The sequence below is a fragment of the Zalophus californianus genome, chromosome 7, assembly GCF_009762305.2.
Source record: "Zalophus californianus isolate mZalCal1 chromosome 7, mZalCal1.pri.v2, whole genome shotgun sequence".
Lineage (NCBI taxonomy): Eukaryota > Metazoa > Chordata > Mammalia > Carnivora > Otariidae > Zalophus > Zalophus californianus.
This window is the reverse complement of record NC_045601.1, coordinates 106,054,579-106,078,985: the sequence shown is the minus strand read 5'-3', so window position 1 is coordinate 106,078,985 and position 24,407 is coordinate 106,054,579. Positions and strand designations below refer to the sequence as shown.

General features: G+C 36.6%; 1 protein-coding gene across 2 annotated transcripts in view; it reads right to left on the bottom strand.

The window, feature by feature from the left end:
• Nucleotides 1–2,326: 2,326 nt before the first annotated feature.
• The window catches only part of SUPT3H (SPT3 homolog, SAGA and STAGA complex component), a 556,588-nt gene continuing 534,507 nt past the window's right edge, over nucleotides 2,327–24,407 (bottom strand). The window contains exons 9-10 of one of the 2 annotated variants that reach the window (XM_027601305.2): nucleotides 3,679–3,764; nucleotides 2,327–2,848 (exon numbers count right to left, since the gene is read on the bottom strand). In XM_027601305.2, the coding sequence (XP_027457106.2) occupies nucleotides 3,723–3,764 (42 nt within the window). In that variant the 3' untranslated portion in view covers nucleotides 2,327–2,848; nucleotides 3,679–3,722. The remainder of the gene's footprint in view (nucleotides 2,849–3,678; nucleotides 3,765–24,407) is intronic. The other variant, XM_027601306.2, reaches the window with a different exon arrangement.

Below are 24,407 nucleotides of genomic sequence, written 5' to 3'. Positions count from 1 at the left end.
TTTTTAATATTTGAGTTTTTAAAGGCATCTGGCCCTTATTTGACCATCATATTCATATCCAATCCCTGCAGGCATGGTTTTGTTGTTTAAGTTTGGCTTGATGCCCTCTGCAGAAACCCTCTGCTTTAATGAACACAACTCCATGAAAACTGCTAGAGTCCCCTGCCTACCACCACCCTCTCCCTTTACTCTAAGAGCATGGAAAGTTTCATCTTGGATTTCAAATAAGGAGATAAAAATAAGAAAAATACATTGCTGGAGAATCAGCTTTCTGTGGGAGCCACTGCCTTGACATATTCATTCAACTTGATGCCCTCCTATTATTTGCAGAAGTGTTTATGTACTATGAAATGTTCAGCCAGAGCATACTGGAAACTGTAAAATAGTTTATGAGATGTATACATGGCTGAAGGTAGAATTTTAAATGCAACCTGGGAAGGTTCTATCTAAATTCCAGGAGGGTAGAGGAGGGAATACTTTCTCTGTAGTGATTCAGTTTTACACAAGGGGTTATATGAACTGGAAAGAAATACCTGATTTGGGAACTATATAACATTTTTTTCATAAAATTAAACTTTATAATTTCTAGACAAGTAAACTTGTTTTCTTTCAGACCAAGAATCGCCACTTATGTTTATTTGTCTTCTACGTGGTAAAAGCATGAAATGTGGATTGTTTATTATTTTATAAGAAACAAAGGACAAACAGTAATAAATGAAGAATTTTCCCCAGGTACAGGAATTATATACACTATTTAAAAAATATTTGCGCTTCTGATGGTATTTAAATAAAAACCCTTGGTTCTAAAATTGGAACATTATTTTTGAATCTTAACTATTGCAATATGTGAAGGCAGGAAGGTTAATGACATAGCCTCAAGACGGCATGTTCGGAACATCACATTCCAAACTTAGGTGAAGGGAGAAATATTTCTATTTCCTTTACCCTCAGATCTATGAGGCCGTGTCAATTTCCCATAAGAGAGGCTATTTTTATTGATCTGTAGGTTTTATTTATTTTTTTCAGATTTGAGCTCCAAAACACAAGGCTACAAAAATACAGATTATTTTGTGTATTCACATTTGATTTAGAAATGAGCCTGATGTGGCTGTTTTTGTTTTTGATAGCCTCTACCTCATGAAGTCATTGTGAAGATCAATGAAATCCCAGAGGTGAGGTTCCTGACACAGAGTCGGTGCTCAAAGTGTGTTAGTCCCCTCCCCGCTGCTTGCAGACCTCTTTTTTTAAGACTGATGTAAACTGACATATAATACAGATTACTTAAGTATACCATGGGCCCTTTGAGGAAGATTTTAATGTAACACGTATGCTTTAGAATGTTTAGGATTAGTATCATTTAAAAAATAAATGTAGGTTATTGTCTAGGATAAACATGCCATAAAATCCCAAATGTGTCTTGGTAGTATTTTACGCAAATCCAGTATGCTGGAGCAAAATGGTGGCCTGAGAATGAGGGGCCGTGGATCTGGTCTCTGGTCTGTCACTGCCATTACGGAGTGACCTTGGGAAAGTTAACTTCCCTCGCCAGGCTACATACTTGCACTGGGAAAATGAATGGTTGTTTACAGTGATCTCGAAGACCATCTCTGCTCTAACATTTTATGATTTTACCTCACATTTTAATCTTGAGAGAGCAATTTACTGAAGTTGCATTTTCTGAGATTTTCCTTCTATAATTTTTTTTCTGTAACCGCTGCTTAAGAAAATTTTATTTCACTTCAAATTCAATGTTGTTGAAAGAGTCAGAGAAAGGAGCTAAGTGTAGAAAAGAAAAAAAAAGAATTAAAAATATTAATATTGAGCAATTATGGGGACATCTAGGCTGGTTTGGGACAGACATAAATGACCTTGTTTTATTCTAAATTCAGCTCACTGGCTTATGATGAAAAGTGAAAGGTTATTATATGGACTTACTGGGCAAAACCAGATTTTATAAATAATTACCTGTCAGACTGTTCAAGATAGACAAACATACGCCAGACCAACAAAAACACAGACCTGTCATATTTCTGAGAGAAATGTACGTTGAGTCTTCCTTCTCTGGGACTATAAGGAGATCAGGTAGAATAAAATGAAGGGAAAAAACCTAAACCCTGTATTTTTTGCCTTGTGCATAGTTTAAAATGTAAAATGTGGGAGAGAAGGAATTTTGATGTGAAAAATTAGCCCTGAAAATTTTATACATCTATAAGCCTGGCAGATCGAAACCAAATACAATAAATGCTGTCGTTTTAAAAGTTAGGATGTTTACTGCAAGCTTATAATTTTCCATGATTAGGGATGCCAAGAAAAATAAGAATGATGATAAAAAGAAAAGTTTAATCATACATTTCAACAAGCACAGATGGAACATCAAAACCCCTTGGCAATTTTTTGATATTATATATCTGCGTTTTTTTGTTCTTGACATGAAGATTTTTTCCAGAAGGAAGGACTAACACAGAACAGGTAAATGATAGTTAACAAATGTGAATAATATGGCACAATCATATTAACGGAGCCTCATGATGATTTGGTCACAGGCAGAAAATCTTTCATGCTTCTTATTTCTGTTTTTATTAATGCTTTACAAAGGCTCTTTCGGTGTGTGCAAAAACCATGATAAAAATAAAATTGCACAGAAGTCTTACCGAATTAAAGAAATAACTTCCTTTTTTGTAATTCAAGTTGAATCAGGAACTGTACAATTACATCTGCTACATTTTGATTGGTTCTCCAAAGTTCGAGTTCCTCATTTAATGGAGAAAGTATAGATGCCAGAAGGGTAGCTCAGCTGCTCCCAGCAAGAAATGACCCAGTCCACAATTCCCGTGTAGCTGTGGGCGCGCTTTGAAGGGAGAAAGCAAATCGTTCAACTCCCCTTTGTCAACTGATTCTGATTATTGTGCTCCTAAAATGGCTGTGTGTGTGTGTGTGTGTGTGTGTGTGTGTGTGTGTGTGTGTGTGTGTGTGTGTGGTGGGCCCAGGCCAGAGGAGGGACAGGGGACAGAGAGACATGAAGACAGGGGAGGAGGGCCTATAAGAGGGAGAACACACATGACAGGCAGATCTGCAGGAAGTTCGGGAAGAAGGCATGAAAAAATAACATGGACTCTGTAAGTGGGGGGAAGGGATGCGAAGCTGGGGAGAGCCAGTTCATCAGATCAATTAGGTCTCTGATTAGTGTGAGTTTATAAAATGAGTATGTGTCTCTAAAAGATGTGTAGGATATACATAATCAGCAGATGTTGCAGCGAAGTTGGTGGGACAGCACAAGGGGAGAAGTGACTGTCCTTTTAATTTTGTTTCCTTTGTCCCAAACCTGGATTACAAAATGCATCAAATAAAACATAGACTAAACACTGTGGGGCGGCGGGGGGGGGGGGGGAGGAGAAAAGACACTGCTTTTAAGATATGTGAGCTGAGGGCAGTAAATCCATTCCAAATTAAAATTTCAAAATTGTGTGATCTGCATTCTTGTCCACCTACACACTATCCCAAACATCCTGCCATTAATTAGCTAAACGGCCCAGCCAGTAAACAAGACGAAGCACTGAGGGGACTGGAAAAAGAGCTGGAGTCAGCCAGCTGATAGTCACAACAAACCAACCCACTCCTGAGGATACAGAGAAGGTAAACTTGTATTTTATTTTGTCCAAAGAGGGGAACAGAAATCACCTTACTATAACAGTGCCTTTCCTGTTGTTACAGTCACAGTCCCATCAGCAGGCCAGAAAAGCCATCCCATTCCTGCGGTAGGCACTCTGTCAAAGAAAAAGAAATCTGCAATGAATTATCACATCAAGTCAAACTAGGAAAGGAGGCAAAAAGCAAGCAGGGCTTTCTTCCCGTCTTGTAGACTCTGCCGCCTACACTCCAATAGGGTGCTCCATCTGAACATTTCTGGGGCCACCACTCTGTCTGCTAGAAGGTCAGTGTGGTTAACAAGTGGTTAGTGATTCTATTTTGGGGGGAGTGGGAGATATGCAAAATAAGATATCCCATTTTGTTAATTGGGTTTGGTTAGGTCAAAGACATGTTGTGTTGAATCTGTTTGTCCTTTATAAACATGTGTTCTCGATTGGATATGCTCAGGAATCACTTCTAATTAACTATCTTAATAGCCTATAAATTACTGACTTGTTATAGCCTTCCCAGGCCTAATTTATAGCCTCCGTGAAAAGCTTGGAAACAGACACTAGCAGAGGCCTTTTCTCCTTGCTAAAATACAGTGATCTCTAAGGAATTCTGTACATTACTGATGTTATAGAAAGCTCGAATCTTACATAATTTTACATACATACACATGTACATATAGATGTACATATGAATATTCATAGTGGAATAAAATATTCCATAAAAGAAAATGGGAAAATAGATACTAATGGCAAGAATATGATGTATTCCAGTAAGTCAAGTAAAACTGCATGAGTTTTCTTCCTGCAAGATATATTCTACAGCTCAGAACTGCAAGAGCTGGACTATACACGGCCTCTTGTGACTTGTCTTGAGTCTCATAATGAAACCCAGAATGAAACAGAACTAAAATCCAGGACTTAGGAAGAAAATTACCCTTTTCACCACATTTTTCATTATTTAAACCAGGACTAGTCATACTCAGAGAATCCATAACCCTCAATTAGATGGATTTTTTCTACAATCTGTTTTCAGAAAAACAGAAAAATGACAAAATCTCATATCAAGGATTTTTTTTTCCTTTAGGCTAATAACTTTGATGCTAGAGTTTGTATACTTCCAATCCAATACATTTACCTTCAACAGCCATGTTACAGGAAATATACAGTAAGTTTTTATGAGTAAGGTAACGCTATGGAGGTGCCGAAGAGTTTACATCTAGAAATGGTTAGATTACATTTATAATTACACCCAAAGAGAGAAAAGTGGAACCAAGCTTTTCAGAAAGACCTCCACCTACGTGAGGTGAAACCAAACAGCTTTTCTGCATAACTTTCTGTTCATCATAAAATTCAATTAACTTCAAAACCTCTCCTCCAAATATCCAGCTTATTCAGGATTTACTATGGTTGTCAGGCTTTGGGACGCGGGCTGAAGTTTCATAGATTGGTTATGTGGCTCTGCAGATCAGCATTTCAAGAATGAGAAAACAGTGGCACATTCCACCTTTCATTCCTCAGGGCTCTCTCTGGGAGCTTGCCCTTTACCATCAGACTTTTTGTGCCACTGGATGCTTGGATTGAAGCAAACATTTTAACAAGGACTAGAAAAGTCCAGCTTTACCTCCTAAGAGCGTGCCCTGGAAAATAGTGTTAAATGAGTTCCTCAGAGAGCCGCAAATAACTTGCAGGAATGGATAGAGTGTCTTCCCACAACCACAGACAGGGGAGCCTCAGGCCTTGAAACAGCCCCTACTACCACAGTTGCCTTAGAGAGGCTTATGCCAAAGTAATGCTTTCAGGTTCTTGACCTTGATGTTTGAAATTTTACAACCACAGTGACAACCTTTAACATAACATAATATTTAAAGCACGGGGCTGGTTTACATGGAGATAAATGGACCTGGGAGTAAAGCTGGATTCCTCATAAAGGTAAATGGTTGAAGTGAGTCTTGCTTGAAAAAGAAGTTTTGGCTCAGGAGAAGACGGAGTCTTGGCTGAGCACACCTGAGAAATTACCAAGTTTCATCTTTCCAGGGTGGGCAATATGAAATGGTTCTGTCTAGTATTGAAAAGGTTACTTTTCAAAGATCAATTCACAATCACAGATGATTTATCACTATTGTTTGCAAATGACTGTAAGACTAGAGACATTCAGTAGCAGAGACTTTGAGTAGCTGAATTTAATGAGAAAGCCAGAGTTTAGAGCTGTCCCAGATTGCTGGAATAAGTTCTTCCTACTCCAATTTTAAAATAGAGAAGGGACAAACAAGCATGTGTGATTAGTGAAGAGCAATTTCAGCAAACCGATCCCCTAGGGTCCTCCACCCTGAGTCACAGCTTTTCCCTTTTGATGTACAAAGGATGTATGTTGTCTGTGGAGGGTGATTATGGGAACATCCTAAATTTGGCATCCTTTCCAGAGAAAGCAACTTTAAAGGAAGATGGATGAGGACAACTCATCTTTGTGTCAACTATGAATTTCTCTCTGTTTGTGTTGTGCATGCTGAAACTAAATTTAAACACTGCTTGGTGTGAGGGCCTTCCAGAAGCCACATTCTCATGAACTACTTCGTCTCCTACTTACTCTCTACTGTCAGAGCCTATGAAGGACTCCCTGCTTCTATATCTTTACAGATACTCCTACTCAGTAAAACCCAGGCCTTGATCGGGTCTCCCACTATTAAAAAGTATAAATTAATCAATAATGCAGCCAACTTCAACCCAACAACCCAGCTTCTACATGCTATATACCACTTAAACTTTCTTATTTAATAAAGCTCTGTTCTCAACTACTAGTTGCTCCTATGTGGATTTGTTGAAACCCTTAGACATGCTAGCATCTCTCAAGTTACCAGCAAAGATACTTCTTCTTTTTTTTTTTTTTTTGAAGACCAACTGCCTAAGTTCATAGGCTCTTCATTTTTCTTAAATTGAGAATCAAGTTAGCTCCCAATTTTTGACATTCATATATTCATTTGGCTCCAAATTACGGCCTACTACCAGAGTCCCAATCTAACTGGATGAGCTGACACATATTCTGCCTATTGCATTAGGCATTGATGGGTAGAAATTAACTCATAAGTTTTCACTTTTGAAGTACAATTTTTTTCTTATCTACATATAGACCAGCTAGAGCAAAAATTTAAATCTTAAACGGGTTTGTTGCTTCTTTTTTATGGGCCATCATAAATTGTACATTTCAAGGAATATAAATTAATATTAAAAAGCAAAGGATTAATATTTAAACAAAAGGTAAATATGCTACAAAACATAACCTGTAGCTCCTAGTCGAAAACAACTGTATGTATGTTATTTGCACCATTAACTTGATTAGTAAGGCTTTACCTACAGACAAAACTACCCCTTCCACCAGTTTGGATTTATACTTATTCTCCACTACTAGCTTTCCTGGTTCTCTTCCACTTTCTCAAAACTTCAAATTAAATACAACAAAAATTTCACTGTAGGGACTGACATTGGCAAGATGGCTGGCTAGAAGGTCCCAAAGGTTGTCTCCCCACAAAAACAATGAATAAACAACTATAAACAGACCAAACAGCTCTGGGAAAGCTCGAGACTACAACAAAGAAGCAGCAGGAACCCTGCAGGGCTCAAATACTGAGTTGTTTTCAACTTAAAACAGACTGTTACAAAATTTACTATGAAAGCCTCATGGTAATCACAAAAAAAAACCCTATTAAAATATACAAATGATGAGAAAAGAATCAAAGCATATCACCTTAAAAATAATCAATTTTCAAAGAAAGTGAGAGAGGAAGGAAGGAACAAAAGAACTACAAAACAATCAGAAAACATTTAACAAAATGGCAATAGTAAGTCCTTACCTACCAATAATTACTTTAAATGTAAATGGTTTAAATTTTCCAATCAAAAGACACAGAGTGCTTGAATGGATTAAAAAAGAAAAGACCCAACTATATGGTGCCTACAAGAGACTCACTTAAGCTTTAAAGACACTCATAGGCTGAAAATGAAAGAAATGTAAATGGAAAGCAAAAGACAATAGGGGTAGCTATTTTTATAATAGAAAAAAATGAACTTTAGGTCAAAAGCTGTAACAAGAGATAAAAAAGATCATTATATAATGATAAAGGGGTCAATTCATCAAAAGGCTGTAATAATCATAAATATATATGCACCCAATATCACCTAAATATATTAAATGATTAACAGATCTGTAGGCAAAAACATATTGATGCAAAAATAGTAGTGGATGGACTTCAATACCCCATTTCAACAATGGGCAGATCATCCAGACTTAATATCATTAAGGAAATAGTGGACTTGACCTACACTTTAGACCAAATGGATCTAACAGACATATATAGAACAGTCGATCCAAAAGCAGAAGAATACAAAATATTCTCAAGTGCACACAGAACATTCTCCAGGATAGACCATATGTTATGTTATAAAACCAGGCTTAAAAAACTTAAGAAAACTTCAGTCTTCTTTTCAAGTATCTCTTCTGGGCACAATGGTATGAAACCAGAAATCAGTAACAAAAGGAAATCTGGAAAATTCACAAATATGTAGAAATTAAACAATGCATTTCTGAATAGTCAATGGGTCAAAGAAGAAATCAAAAGGGAAATAAAGAAAGTATCTTGAGACAAACCAAAAAGGAAACATAACATACCAAAACTTATGGGATGTAGCAAATGCAGTTCTGATAGAGAAGTTCATAGCAATAAATGTCTGCATTAAGAAAAAAAGAAAGATTTAAAATAAACAATCTAACCTTATACTTCTGGGAAAGAAGAACAAACTAAGCCCAAAGATAGCAGAAGGAAGGAAATAATAAAAATGATAGCAGAAATAAATGCATAGGAAGACAGTAGTTAAGATCAACAACTAAGAGATGGTTTTCTGAAAAAATAAAGAAAATTGATAGACCTTTAGCTAGACTAAAAAAAAGAGAGATGATTCAAATAAATAAAATTATAGATAAAAGAAGAGACATTGTGATATCACAACAATTCAAAGGCTCATCAGAGACCAATATGAACAAGAATATGCAAGCAAATCAGATAACTTAGAAGACATGGATAAATTCTTAGAAACCTGCTACTTACCAAGATTGAATAGAAGCAATGTCCACAATAGCCAAACTATGGAAAGAGCCTAGATATCCATCGACAGATGAATGGATAAAGAAGATATGGTATATATAATGGAATACTACTTAGCCATCAAAAAATGAAATCTTGCCATTTGCAACAACGTGGATGGAACTAGAGGGTATTATCCTAAGCAAAATAAGTCAATCAGAGACAATTATCATATGATCTCACTCAGATGTGGAACTTAAGAAACAAAACAGAGGATCAAAGGGGAAGAGAGGAAAAAATAAAACAAGACAAAATCAGAGAGGGAGACAAACCATAAGAGACTCTTAAGCATAGGAAACAAACTGAGGATTGCTGGAGGGGAGGGAGGTGGGGGGATGGGGTAACTGGGTGATGGACATTAAGGAGGGTACATGATTTAATGAGCACTGGGTATTATATAAGACTGATGAATCACTGACCTCTACCTCTGAAACTAATAATACATTATATGTTAATTAATTGAATGTAAATAAATACAAAAAAATATGAATAGAAAATCTGGACAGACCAATAATGAGCGAAGAGACTGAATCAGTAATATAAAATCTTCCAACAAATAAAATCCCAGGACCAGAAGGCTTCACTGATGAATTCTACCAAACATTTAAAGAAGAATTAATACCAATCCTTCTCAACTCTCAAAAATTGAAGAGAAGGAAACATTTTAAAACTCACTTTACAAGGCAAGCCTTATCTTGATACCAAAGCCAAACAAGGACACTATAAGAAAAGAAAATTACAGTCTAAGACTTTGGTCACCAATTCTGATGTGGGTTTTTTTTCCATACCAACAAGCAATTCTTGGACACCAGTTCAGTGTCCTACAATTCAACTTAATTCTGACACATCTGCCTATAGAGTATCATATCCCACAGGTTAAGGACTCAGTCCTATAAAACTGCTGCCTCCCCGCCACCCCCCCCAGCCCCCCGCACTGTAGATGTCAATCACAAGTCCAGGTTACCACCTGTGCTTCTGAATGACCAGTTGTAGACTGGAGGGTTTGATTAATTTGCCAGAGTGGCTCACAGAACTCAGAAAAACATTTTACTTATAAGATTACTGGTTTATTACAAAAGTATATAATTCAGGAACAGTCAGATGAAGGACAAGCATAGGGCAAGGTATGAGGTTAGGGCATGGAGCTTCCATGCCTTCTCTGAGTATGCCATTCAACCTGAATCTCCATGTGTTCACCAACATGAAAGCTCTCTGAATCCCATCTTTTTTTTTAATGGACTTTGTTACATAAACAAGATTGATTAAATCTATGGCCATTGGTGACTGAACTCAATCTCCAGGCCCTCTTCCCTCCCTGGAGGTTGGGGGGTGGGATGGAAAGTTCCAACCCTCTAATCACATGATTGGCTCCACTGGCAACCAGGCTCCATCCTTAGGTGCATTCCAGAAGTCACCTCACTGACATAACAAGAGACACCTTTATAGCCCATGAGAAATTCCAAAGGCTTTAGGAGCTCTGTTCCAGAAATAGGGATGAATTTCAAATGTATATTTCTTATTATAAATCACAATATCACACAGGCCGTATCCCTGCTAAACACAGATGCAAAAATCCTCAACAAACTCCTAGTAAACCAAATTCAGTAGCACACTAGAAGGATTATACACCATGATCAAGTGACATTATCTCTGGGATGCAAGGGTGATGAAATATACACAAAGCAATAAACATGATACACCACATTAATAGAACAAACTGTAAAAACTTTATGATCATTTCAATAGATGCAGGAAAAAGCATTTGACCAAAGTCAACATCCATTCGTAATAAAAACTCTCAACAAATTAGGTGTACTAAGAATGTACCTCAACATAATAAAGGCCATATATGACAAACCCAAAGCTAACATCATGCTTAATGGTGAAAAGTTAAAAGCCTTTCCTCTAAGATCAGGAACAAGACAGTAGTGGAAGTAGTGAAAGTCCTAACCATAGCATTTAGGCAAGAAAAAAAAAAATAAATGGCATCTAATTCAGAGAGGAAAAAGTAAAATTATCTTTATTTGCAGATGACATGATCTTATACATAGAAAGCCCTAATGATGCCAGCAAAAAAGTTTTAGAACTATAAATTAATTCATTAATGCAGGACACAAAATCAACATAAAAAAATCTGTTGTGTTTCTGTACACAAACCATGAACTATCTCAAAGGGAAATTAAGAAAGCAATCCCATTTACAATAGGATCAAACACAATAAAGTCATTGGGAAAAAATTACCAAGGAGATGAAAGATCTTAAAACTATAAAACACTGGTAAAGAAATTGAAGAAGACACAAAGAAATGGAAAGATAACCTGAATTTGTGGGCTGGGAGAATTAATATTGTTAAAATGTCTATATTACCCCAAGCAATCTACAGATTCAATTCAATCCTGTCAAAATTCCAATGGTTATTTTTTTTTCTTACAGAAATAAAAAATATAAACCCAAGGTTCATATGGAACCACAAAAGACCTTGAATAGCCAAAGCAATCGTGAGACAGAAGAACAAAACTGTATGTATCACATTTACTGATTTCAAACTATGTTACAAAGCTGTAGTAATCAGAACAGTATGGTACTGGTATAAAAACAGACACAGATAAATGGAAAAGAATAGAGAGCCCAGAAATAAACCTACATGTATATGGTCAATTAATTTTTGACAAAGGAGCCAGGAATATACTAGGGGAAAGGACGGTCTTTCAAATAAATGGACAGCCACATGCAAAAGAATACAACTAGACCCATATTTTACACCATACACAAAATCAGACACAAAAATCAATTCAACATGGATTAAAAATTTGAATGTAAGACCTGAAACTGCAAAGCTCCTAGAAGTAAACACAAGGAGTAAGCTCCTTGACACTGGTGTTGGAAATGATTTCTTGAATCAGACACCAAAAGCAAAGGCAACAAAAACTAAAATAAGTGGACTACATCAAAAGAAAAAGCTTTTGCATAGTAAAGGAAACAATAAATTGTAAAGGAAACCTACAGAATGGAAGAAAATACTTGCAAATATATATCTTATTAGGAGTTAATACCCAAAATATAAAAAGAACTCATTATTTAATGGCAAAAAGGCAAATAATCCAATTAAAAATGGGCAAAGGACCTGAATAGACATTTGCTCAAGGAAGACATACCAATGGCCAAGGAATACATGAAAAGGTGCCCAACATCACTAATCATCAGAAAAATGCAAATCAAAGCCACAATGAGATATTCCCTGACACCTGTTAGGATGGCTATTAACAAAAAGATAAGGGATAACCAATGGCAAGGATGTGGAGAAAAGGGAACCCTTACACACTGTTGGCGGGGATGTAATCTGCTATAGTCACAGAACAGTATGGCGCTTGTTCAAAATATTAAAAATAAAATTACCATAATGACTCAGCAATTCCACTTCCTGGTATATATCCTAAGGGAAATGAAATCAGTATCTTAAAGAGATATCGGTAGCTCTGTGTTCACTGCAGCATTCTTCACAATAGCTAAGCTATGGAAACAACCTCAATGTTCTCTGATGGATATATATATATATATAATATGTATATATATTATATGTATATATCACATATTCTTTTAAGAATGTATGTGTGTGTGTGTGTGTGTGTATGTATACACACACACACAACCGAATATTATTCAGTCATAAAATAGAAGGAAATCCTGCCATGTCTGCCAACATGGATGAACCTGAAGGGCATTACGCTAAGTGAAATAAGCCAGCCAGAAAAAGACAAATACTGTATGGTATCACTAAATGCTGATTTCACAGAAACAGAACAGAATGAGTAAAATGGCGGTTGCCAGGGGCTGCGGGGAGAGGGAAATAGGGAGATGTAGGTCAAAAGGTACAGACTTTCAGTTACAGAGGAATGCGTTCTGAGGATCTAATGTATGGCTAGAGTTGTAAGATGGTATTGTGTACTTGAAAGCTGCTGAGAGTAGATCTTAAGCAATGTCACTACACACACACGAGCAAGAGTTAACTACATGAGGTGATAGGTATGCTAATTACTGTATCTTGACCTTGGTAATCACTCCACTATGTATATGTATATCAAATTACCATGTTGTACACTTTAAATATAGATGATTATATTTGTCAATTATTCTTCAATAAAGGAAGAAAAGAAAAAAAAATTTCATTGTAGTGGGTCCCAAATTCACTCACATATACTTCATTTCTAAAGGCCAAAGACAGACAATTTTGGTTCTATTGCTTGAATTCCTATAAACTTGAATAATTTGATTTTAGCAAATCTTTATTGAGTTCTTACTTTACGTAAGCCACTATGTGCTTGGTGGTACAAAGGATACATAGAGAAGTAACACAGTCCTGGCTCTCAGCAAGCTTCTAATTTAATGTTAAAGGTTTAACTATCAAGTAAAATGCACTAAGAGGTCATTCTCAAGAGTGGGAAGGAGGGACAAAACAAAACATCCCTTTTGTTTATATTTTTTGCTTTTTATCACAATTTTATTTCAAATAACATTTAAAAGGACATGAGTTTTGTAGCTTTTTTAAAGCAGGGAGGGGCAAAGATTTAAAAACGCTGAGATACATGGTTTATAGTTTACGAAGCACTTTCATGCCCATATCTAATTTAGTCTTACCACAACTAGTAAAAAAAAAAAGTTATTATTCCCGCTTTTAAAGTGACATGACTAGTGAGTGGTAGATTTAGGATTTCAAACCCAGGGTCTGTACGCTTTTCATTATACCACACTGTCTTACACTAAGCAAAAGAAAACAAAATCCCTGAAATCTCACATAATTTATTCTACCCAGATTACTATTGACATACATATTCTCCTAGTCCTAACAAACTCAATTCTTGCTCAACATCACTTAAAGGGTAAATTAAAATTTGAATTCTAATTTAAAGTAGAGCAGACTGGTATAATACTTCAGAGGACAGAGATGGGGCTTGACTCTAAATCATCTTCAGTTTGGAGGCATTTGCAACTGGTCCTTATTTTCCAAACCAATTTTGAGAACAGTATATAGTAAAAAACAAAAATAGAAACAAAAACCAAACAAACAAAAAAACCACCGTATGTCCAAATCACTGGAGAACTTAGAAAAATAACAGATACTCCAGCTCTCCTTCAAGTCAACTGGCCTGAGTGGAGTTTGAGCAATCCAGGTGGTTTGGATGCATGGTGAGGGCTGAAAATGGAGGGAGAGAGGATGAATACACCACTAACAGACCCCCAAAATGGTTTTGTCAATAAATGGCTCCTTTTCAGAATCTGTCATGATTATACAGTAAATCATGTTTCTTAATGGAAATCCTAATGTTGGCATATAATTTAATATAGGAGAAATAGATATTAAGGTTTTCTGGTCATGCCTTTTACCTAGACGGCAGATGCGATACCTCTATCTCTCATGTTTCTCACTGGAGGGTCATTATTGTTTTACCCTCCCTGATGCTGGGCTGCCGTTGTAGAGGAACACAGTCCTTCAGACTGCCACACCATGTTTAATTCCATAAAGAAAATGCGGTTTGTAAAACTGACTAAACCAAGCAGAACAAAACCCTTTGCTTCTATCTAGAATCAAAGAACAATAGAATTCTGGGATGGGAAAGTATCTTGTGAACTCCTCTCTTCCAATTCCTAATTTAACAGATGAAAAAACCAATGCCGAGAGAGAGAGATAGAGAGAGAGAGAGAGAAAGAGAGAGAAAGAGAGAGACCCATCACTGGTCAGCCCAGGATTCCTGACTCAGTCTAGGGCTCTTTATGGATGGTTCTCATTCTGCCCAAAGCTATGTGTTTAGCTTCTCTGACCCTGATGGGGAAAACAGATGTAGGGAAAGAAATTGTTTTTCCGGATTAAGAGCCCTTGGGAGCAGCACAAAAGTGAAGGGACTGAAGTATGTGTGTGGGGGGGTGGGGCTTAATGATGTCTGAAACAGGACAGCTGAGTAGTTAGAACAAGGCAGGCCATTATGAGCTTTTTGTTCTACTTCTGAGTCTTCTGCTATATGATAAGCTCTTCCTTGGAGAATCACTTAATTTCCCTAAGTGCCCAAAAGAATAATTTTGATAAATGGATGAAATATCAAAATTAGTAAGAGAAACGTGGCTGAAAGGTTCTATGGCAAAAGTATGCATCTTTGGGACCTTCAGGGGGTGACATACCACATGTTCCCACAGAAGTTTTACTAAGGCTGAGCAAATAAGGTGGCCTGCCTGGATCTGTTTGGAGTTGGCCAATTTGAGTTACACCGAGTAGTAAAAAGGACAATAAAAGGATTTGGAGCATATACTCTCCCTTTCCCAAGCTCCCCCGAACTCCCAATTAACAAAGTGTACGGGAAACTCTTTGCATTTTAGTTGATTTGTGGGCCCCAGGAGCTGCCCCGGTTATCAGGGGCCTGGTGGTTTCCCAAGTGTTCTCCTGCACCCTACAGGGAGGAAGAAGCACAGAAGGAAGGGGTCCTACAGCCACTAGCTTGGCTTTGCTGGAGGGAAAACGTGGGGAGGGAGTGGGGCAAAAGAGAAGCAACAGGCTTTCTTTAGTCCTTACTTACTAAGTTAACTCAAGTGTTTGCTTTATTAAAATAGCCAGTTGAGCTGGGGTGGGAAGGTAGGTACTTGTCCGAATTTCTTGTATAAATGCTGTCTCACAAGACTGCTAAGTTAGCCCTCCCTTCTGCCCCACCTGACTCCCAAGTTTTACCAGTAAAAACCAGTTGTGCTTCTATCTGGCCTTTTGCTACCACTCTTCTGGCAGCAACACTGGGGACTATATCAAGTTGTCTCAAATTCGACTGCCCCCAGATGCCCCAGTTCAGCCCTGCCCTCTGTGGGGTCTCTGGATTCAGAGTCCAAGCCCTCTCCCAACCCCTCCTTTCGCCTTAGGAGGTGACTGTGCCCCGAGAGACATGCTGTTTTGTTTTAATGCTACAAAGCTTTGAAGCTCTGGAACTTCATATCAAAGCTATGTAGTAGTTTTTTAAAAGATAAAATAGGCCCCCTTTTCTTGCTGCCCTTGTGTCTGCGTGTGGGCAAGAGATTTAATTACAATGAATAAAACTGAATGGTGGTCTAAGACTCTTAAAATCAAAGTGGTAACCATGGCTGAATTTCATTAGCAAACATAAATACAAATAGGCACATCTTGTTTGTACCAATGCCATGTGACTTTTCCCCTTTTGATAATTTCATTCTAACTCTGATATTTCAGAGAATCTAAATTGAAACACATGATGTATAGCACTACAACATGCAAAGCTCTTCATTAAACAGCTTCCTTTTTTTGTGTACTTCCCAATGTTATAAATATCCTGTGAATATCATGGAGGGCAGTTTGTCAGACAGCAGAGCCTTGATTTAAGAACAGTGGAGGGAGCCCTGCCCTTTAAATAAGAGGTCTTGTCTGGCTGGCAGAATGGGAAAAAAGACATAGCATTAACTCTCATTCTATTCCAAGTAACTGGGTGCCTATAAATCTTGAGGAACTTGTCATTTTATGCATGGTTTTCTCTATGTGTGTGTCAGATTCTTCTTATTACCAAGTTATCTCACCATTCTGAACACAAACATTTCTAAATTAAAATTTAGTTATTAAAATTATAATTTCTAACTGTCTAAGTCATCTCGATCAAATTATATGAGTGATGTGTTAATTTTTGTTGTTGTTGAGCAAAATAATTAAGTGGCTGATACATACAACATTGTATTTCAGAGAAAAGGTTTTTCGTGAATGTTATCTTTGGCAATTTTATATGAGACTAAAAGCATACCATTTCCACATATAAATTATTCTTCCTATGATACTGTGTGCACTCAAATACATCTATAGTTAATAGTTTAATGCCAATAATAAGTTATTCTTCACCTACTTTATATTGCAAACAATCAAAACACAGATGTCTGAAATTATTCCAAGTTGCAAACACACATAAGAATATGTGTAAAGTGTCACATTGGCAGGAGTTAGTAACCAAAATCTCCATTATGGAGGGGGGGGGGTCTCAGATTCTCAGATCTAACAACATTTAATTCTCATTTCTCTTGATTGACTCATAGCCTCTGGAAGGCAGAGAACTTGCTATTTTATTTATCTTTATATGTCTAGGGTATAACCCAATGAATGGCCAATAAGTAGGTGCTCAATAAAGAATCATCTATTGAATGAATGCATTTGACTAGCAAATAGCTTACTTTCCTCTGGACAACAATGAGCAATGTTAACATGTGTTCACCATCAGAGCAGGGGCTGGGCTATGCTCAGCTCCTAAATATTAGGCTTAAACCACACACTTATCATTTCACAAGATAACCATCAGCAGCAGTTGTTAAGAAAAAAGAAATTAGTGACCTCACTAATTCAACCATAAGGCATACTGCAAAGTAAATGGTTATTCTGATATTAGTTCTTAGTACCCACGGGAGCATTTCTGGGCTTCTCATTATTGTTATCTGCCAGGAGTAAAACCTTTTGCACTGATGAAGCCAACTGCCTTGTTTGCCAGAAAAAAAAGAATCCAAGTCATCTAAAACAATATTGCTAAATTGTTTTGCTGTGTCTAAACATTTTAAGTCCAAATATTCTGTTACTGAAAATTACAATTAATAGCAAGTTTATAGTAGATAGTATAAAATAATTTTTTCTTTACAATCCTGGTTGTGTGGCAATGTTACTTAATTGCTTTTTCCAAGTCTTCAACAATGATACAAGCTAAAAATAAAAAGAAAATACTGCCTCAATGGCCTTTGCCACATCAAAAAATATAACACAAAGAGTAAGAGCAAGGATGACAAGAACTATTTATCAATAATCAAGATACCAATTTAGAATAGTAAGTACATTATAATTAAGGTTCTTAAGAATATTTTGAAGATAATGAGTAATAAAATTATGACAGAATAATCAGGATACAGTAGTTAATATCAACCACATATGGTAGCCACCTGAGGAGGCATATTTCCGTATGAATCTACTATCATTTATTTATTTATTCAACAATACAGAGTGCAAAGTGCAGTGGATACAACAGTGATCACAGATGTGGTTCCTCCCCTTCATGTTGAACAGTTTAATGGGGGGAGACATATTGAATGAGAAATGAAAGAAACGATGGGAGTTACAGAATGAGAATAGGGTGTAATGGGACCATATGAGAAGGTGGTAGGGGTGGGTGGTGGTGATGAAGGAGATTTCTTGAAGGAAAAGATATTCAACTGAGACCTGAGTTGGAGATGGGAGGGGTTAGGTAGTAGGTGGGTAAGACCCAGAGGAGAGAGAGCTTGACTTACCTTAATTCCCAGTGCCAGTCTATAAGCTAGGCTTGTCACAATAAATATTAAATCCAACCCACACTACCTACTACTGAAGGGTTTCTCAAATTTCTGGTAAGAAATGCTCATGTTACATAAGTATTCAACCAATTCTTTTGAATCTCTGCTTTAGGGCCTGATACAAACTTGCCATATTAAATTGGAATAATCTGAGGACTTCTAGCTCTGGTCTGGCATGTAGTAAGAAGCTTGGAAGCTGCCACTCTGTCCCTACAATAACTAAAAGCTGAACGAACTGGAAAATCAACAACTCTTCTTAGATCCAAAGAGAAGTGTGGTCGGTCATAGGGCAAACCACTTCTCCTAAGATCAGAAAGACAGACAGGAGAATACAGAGAATCACAACTTACTGAGAATACAGACTGAATCACAAACCTCCATGGGAACTGGTGCCAGAGTAGAGAAACCTGAACCGTATGTAATGGAGAAATTGCTAGAAGCTCACGTGGACAAGTCTGGGAGATGACACTCTAAGGGGACGCAGTCATGGGGGAACAGGGAAGAGGGCCCACACTTTTGCGAGTTTTACCTCCTGGAGCCCTACCAGGTTCTCACAGTGGATATCACTGAAAAATCTTCTCATGTTTTGGGCAGGGAGAGAGGAAAAAACATTTTGAAATATGCCAGAGCATTCTGTTCTTCTCAACAAGACTTACCCTGAGGGAAACTATTTAACCACAGCCTAACTGCTTAGATTTTATCAGAGTCTAACTGACCTGGGAAAAGGGAAATACCCAACTTGTGCCCACTGTGGCCATCCTGTTCACCTAACAGGGCAGTGGTTGGAAAGGGGAAGACTAAGGCATACTTGTGAAGTTCATACTTGTGGCGTACTTGTGAAGTTCATAGTCCAGAGGCACACACTTGCTAAAAGACTGAGACCCAATCATACTAGTATAGAATGCTTCCCTGCGCCCCATCTTACTACCACATTAGTAAATGCCTTTTTATAATAGTTCCTTTTACCCAGTACATCATGCCTGGCTATTAAGACAAAATGGCAAGGCATACTGAAAGGCAAAAAACAGTATGAAGGGACAGAACAAGCATCAGAACCAGACCCATCTATGATAGACATGTTGGAATGAAGAGACCAGGGATTTAAAGTGACAATGATTAATATGCTAAGGGCTTTAATGGACAAGTAGATAGCATGTAAGAACAGATCAGCAATGTAAGCAAAGAGATGGAAATTCTAAGAAAGAATCAAAAAAGAAATGCTAGAGATAAAAACCACTATAAAAGAAATGAAGAATGCCTTTGATGGGCTTATTACTAGACAGGATCAGCTAAAGAAACTCTGAGCTTGAGGATATCTTATTAGAAACCTCTAAAACTGAATAGCGATGACTAAAAAAACTATAAAAAACAGAGAAGAATATCCAACTGTGGGACAGCTACAAATAGTGTAACATATGCATAATGGGAATACCAGAAGAAGAAAAGGAATAGAAGAAATACCTGAAAAAATAATGACTAAGAATTGCCCCAAATTAAAGACAGGCACAAAACCACAGATCCAGGGAGCTCAGAGAACACCAAGCTGGATAATACCTATGCCTCCAAAAAACCCACCCCCCCCAAAAAAACCCCAAAACCCAAGCCTAGGCATATCATATATAAACTATAGAAAACAAAAAATATTTAAAGATGCCAGAGGAGAAAAACACCTTACCTAGAGAGGGGCAAAGATAAGAGCTACATTTGACTTCTCTTCAAAAGCCATGCAATCAAGAAAAGAGTGGAGAGAAATATTTAAAGTGTTGAGAGAATAAAACCACCAAGCTAGAATTCTATACCCTGTGAGATATAATCTCTTATAAGTAAAGGAGATATAGACTTTCTCAGATAACAAAAATTGAGGTTTTTTTTTTTTTTTTTTTTTTTTTGCCAGTAGCTCTGCCTTGCAGGAAACAAAAAAATTCTTTAGCGAGAAGGAAAATGATACAGGTCAGAAGCTTGGATCTACATAAAGAAAGGAAGAACAATGGAGAAGGAATAACTGAAGGTAAAATAAAAACTTTTACTTTTATGCTTAATTGATCTAATAGCTAACAGTTTGTTCAAAATTAAAGCAAGAGTATAATTGATTATGTTGTATATATACATATGCTTATGTATACTTATGTATAAATGAAACGAAGCAATGATAAAAGGAGGGAGGAATTTAGGTTATTTTGTTCTTATAAGGTACTCACACTATCCATCAAGTGGTAGTGTTATTGGAAAGTGGATTTTGATTAGCTGTAAATGTATATTGTGAATTCTAGGTCAACAACTAAAACAAGTTTAAAAAAAGGAATATAATTGATACGCTAAGAAAAGAGAGAAGGTGGAATCATATAAAATGCTCAGTTAATACTGCAAAAGGCAGAAAAAGATTAGAAGACAAAAATAGGAACAAAGAATGAGGGCAACTAATAGAAACAGTAACAAATACGGTAGATATTACTCCAACTATATCAATAGTCACTTTAAATGCCAATAGTCTAAATGCACCAATCAAAAGTGAGAGATTATCAGGGTGGATCAAAAAACAAGACCCAACTATACATTGTCTCTAAGAAACCCACTTTAAATATAAAGACACAGATAGACTAAAAGTAACTGGATGGAGACAGATATACCATGCTAACAGTAATCAAAAGAAAGAGGAGCAGCTGTATCAATTTCAGACATGGCAAACTTTAGAGCAAGAAAAGTTATAATAATCCTTAACAGGAGTACACCTAACAGAGCATCAAAATACAGGAGGCAGAAACTTACAGAACTGCAAGAAGAAAGAGATGAATCCACTATTACAGTTGGAGACTTCAACATCCCTCCATCAGAAATGCACAGATTCAGCACTCAGAAAATCAGTATGCACATGGTGGAACTCAATAACACCATCAAACAACTGGACATAATGAGCATCTATAGATTACTTCATCCAACAACAGATTACAAATTCTTTTTATGCTCACATGGAACACTCACCAAAATAGACCACATTTGGGGCCACAAAACATATCCTAACAAATTTGAAAGAATAGGAATTATACAATGTCTGCTCTCAGACCGCAAGGAAGGTAAACTGACATTGATAATGGAAAGATAGTTGGAAAACTCTAAAATACTTGTAAATAAAACAGCCTATTTCTAAATAATACATGGGATAAAGAAGAGATCTCAAAGAAATTAAAAAATATTTTGAACTAAATAGGAATGAAAACACAACTTATTAAAATTTGTGGGATGTGGCAAAAGCAATTTATAAGGAAATACATAGCAGTGAATGCCTATATTAGAAAATAAGACAGATGCAAAACCATTCATCTAAGCTTCCACATGAGGAAACTAGAAAATAAGAGCAAATTAAAGTTGAAAGTAAGCAGACGAATAGAAATAATAAAAATTAGAGCAGAAATCAATGAAATTAAAAACAGAAAAATCATTAGAAAAAAAAACCCCACAACCAGTTCTTTGAAAAGATCAGTATGATTGGTAAGCCTCTAACCTGGCTAAGAAAAAAACAGAGGGGACTCAAATTACCAATATCAGAAATGAAAGAGTAGAAATCACTATCCTATGGACATTAAAAGGAAAAAAAAAAAAGGAATATTATGAAAAACTTAAGCTCAGAAATCTGATAACCTAGGTGAAATGGACCAATTCCTTGAAAGACACAATCTGCTAAAAACTCACACAAGAAGAAATTGAAAATCTGAATAAACCTGTATCTATTAAAGAAGTTGAACTAATAGTTAATAACCTAACTTAAAATAGTTAATAACCTAAAAACCTAAACCTAAAGAAAGCACCAGGTCCAGGTGGGTTCACTGGTGAATTCTGCCAAACACTTATGGAAGAAATTATACCAGTTCTCTACAATCTCTTTCAGAAGATACAGGCAGAGGGAGTGATGTCTTAACTTATTCTATAAGGTCAGCATTATCTTAATACCAAAAAGAGACAAAAACATTACAAGAAAACTATGGGCTAATATCTCTCAAAAACACAGATGCAAAAATCCTCAACAAAATATTAGTAAGTTGAATCTGGCAGTGTATAGAAAAAATTATATGCCATGATCAAGTAGGATATAGACCAGGTATGCAAGGCTGGTTCAACATTTAGAAATCAATTAATGTAATCTATCACATCAAAAGGCTAAAGAAGAAAAGTCACATGATTATATCAATGGGTGCAGAAAAAGCATTTGACAAAACCCCAAAACGATTCATAATAAAAACTCTCAGTAAACTAGAAATAGAGGGGAGTTTCCTCAACTTGGCCAAGAATATCTACAGAAGTCCTAAGCTAGTATCAAACTAGAAGCTTTCCCTCATGATCAGGAACATGGCAAGAACGTTCCCTCTCACCACTGCTTTTCAACATTGTACTGGTAGTCTTAACTAATTCAATAAGACAAGAAAAGGAGATAAAAGTGACACAAATTAGGAAGGAAGAAATCAAACTGTTTTTGTTTGCAGATGACATGATCATCTATGAATAAAATTTGAAAAGAATCAACAAAAATATTCCTGGAACTAATCAGTGAATACAGCAGAGTTGCAGGGTGCAAAGTTAATATATAGACATAAACCATTTTCTTAATGCCAGCGATGAACAAATGGAATTTGAAATAAAAAACACACTATTAAAAACACACTATCATTTACATTAGCACCCCCCCAAAATAAAACACTTAGGTATAAAGCTAACAAAACACATACAAGATCTATGTGAGGAAAACTACAAACCTCTGATGAAAGAAATCAAACAAGAACTAAATAAATGGAGAGATAATCCATATTCATGGATAGGAAGACTCAATATTGTCAATGTGTCAGTTCTTTCTAACCTGATCTACAGTTTCAAAGCAATTTCAATAAAAATCCCAGGAAGTTATTTTGTGGATATCAACAAACTGATTCTAAAGTTTATATGGAGAGGCAAGAGACTCAGAAGAGCCAGTATAATATAGAAGGAGAAAAACAAAGTTGGATCACTGACACTACCCAACCCCAAGACTTACGAAGTTACAATAATCAAGACAGTGTGGTACTGGCAAAAGAATAGACAGATCAATGGAATGGAATAGAGAGCTCAGAAATAGATCCACATAAATACAGTCATCAACTGATTCTAGACAAAGGAGCAAAGTCAATAAAATGGAACAAAGAGTATTTCAACACTTGGTGCTGGAATAACGAGGCATACACATGCAAAAAATGAATCTAGTTACAGATCTTTAGCCATTCACAAAAACTAACTGAAAATGGATCATAGACCTAAATGTAGAATGCCAAACTCGAAAACTCCAATAAGATAGCAGGAGAAAATCTCGACAACTTTGGGTTTGGTGATGACTCTTTAGATACACCAAAGTCATGAACCATGAAAGAAAAAATTAGGAAGCTGGATTTCATTGAAATTAAAAATGTCTGCTCTGCAAGAGATACTGTCAAGAGAATGAGAAGACAAGCCACAGACTGGGAGAAAATATTTGTAAAATATTAAGACTATTATCCAAAATATACAAAGAACTCTTAAAATTCAGCAGCAAGAAAACAATCTGACTAAAAAAGGGGCCAATGACCTTAAGAGGCAGATTACCAAAGAAGGTCTATGGATGGCAAATAAGATTCTGAAAAGATGCGCCACATTATATGTCCTCAGGGAAATGTAAATTAAAACAGCAATGAGATATCACTACACACCCATTAGAATGGCCATAATCCCAAACCCTGAAAACAATACATGCTAGTGAAGATGTGGAGCAACAGGAACTCTCATTCATTGCTGGTGGGAATGCAAAATGGTACAGCCATTTTGGAAGGCAGTTTGGCAGTTTCTTATAGAACTAAACGTACTCTTACCATATGATCCAGTAATTGCACTACCTGGCATTTACCTACAGGAGTTGAAAACTTAGATCTACACAAAACCTGCACATGGATATTTACAGCAGCTTTATTCATACTTGCCCAAACTTGGAAGCAACTAAGATGTTCTTCAGCAGGTGAATGGATAAATAAACTGTGGTACTTTCAGACCATGGATTATTAATCAGTACAAAAAGAAATGAGAAATTAAGCCACAAAAAGACACGGAGGAAGCTTAAATACATACTACTGAGTGAAATAAGACAATCTGCAAAGGCTCCATGCTGTAGGATTCCAAATATATGACATCTAGGAAAAGGCAAAACTATGAGGACAGTAAAAGATCAGTGGCTGCCAGGTGACAGGGGTGAATCAGCAGAAGACAGGATTTTTAGGGTAGTGAAACTGTTCTGTACGAGACAGTACAGTGA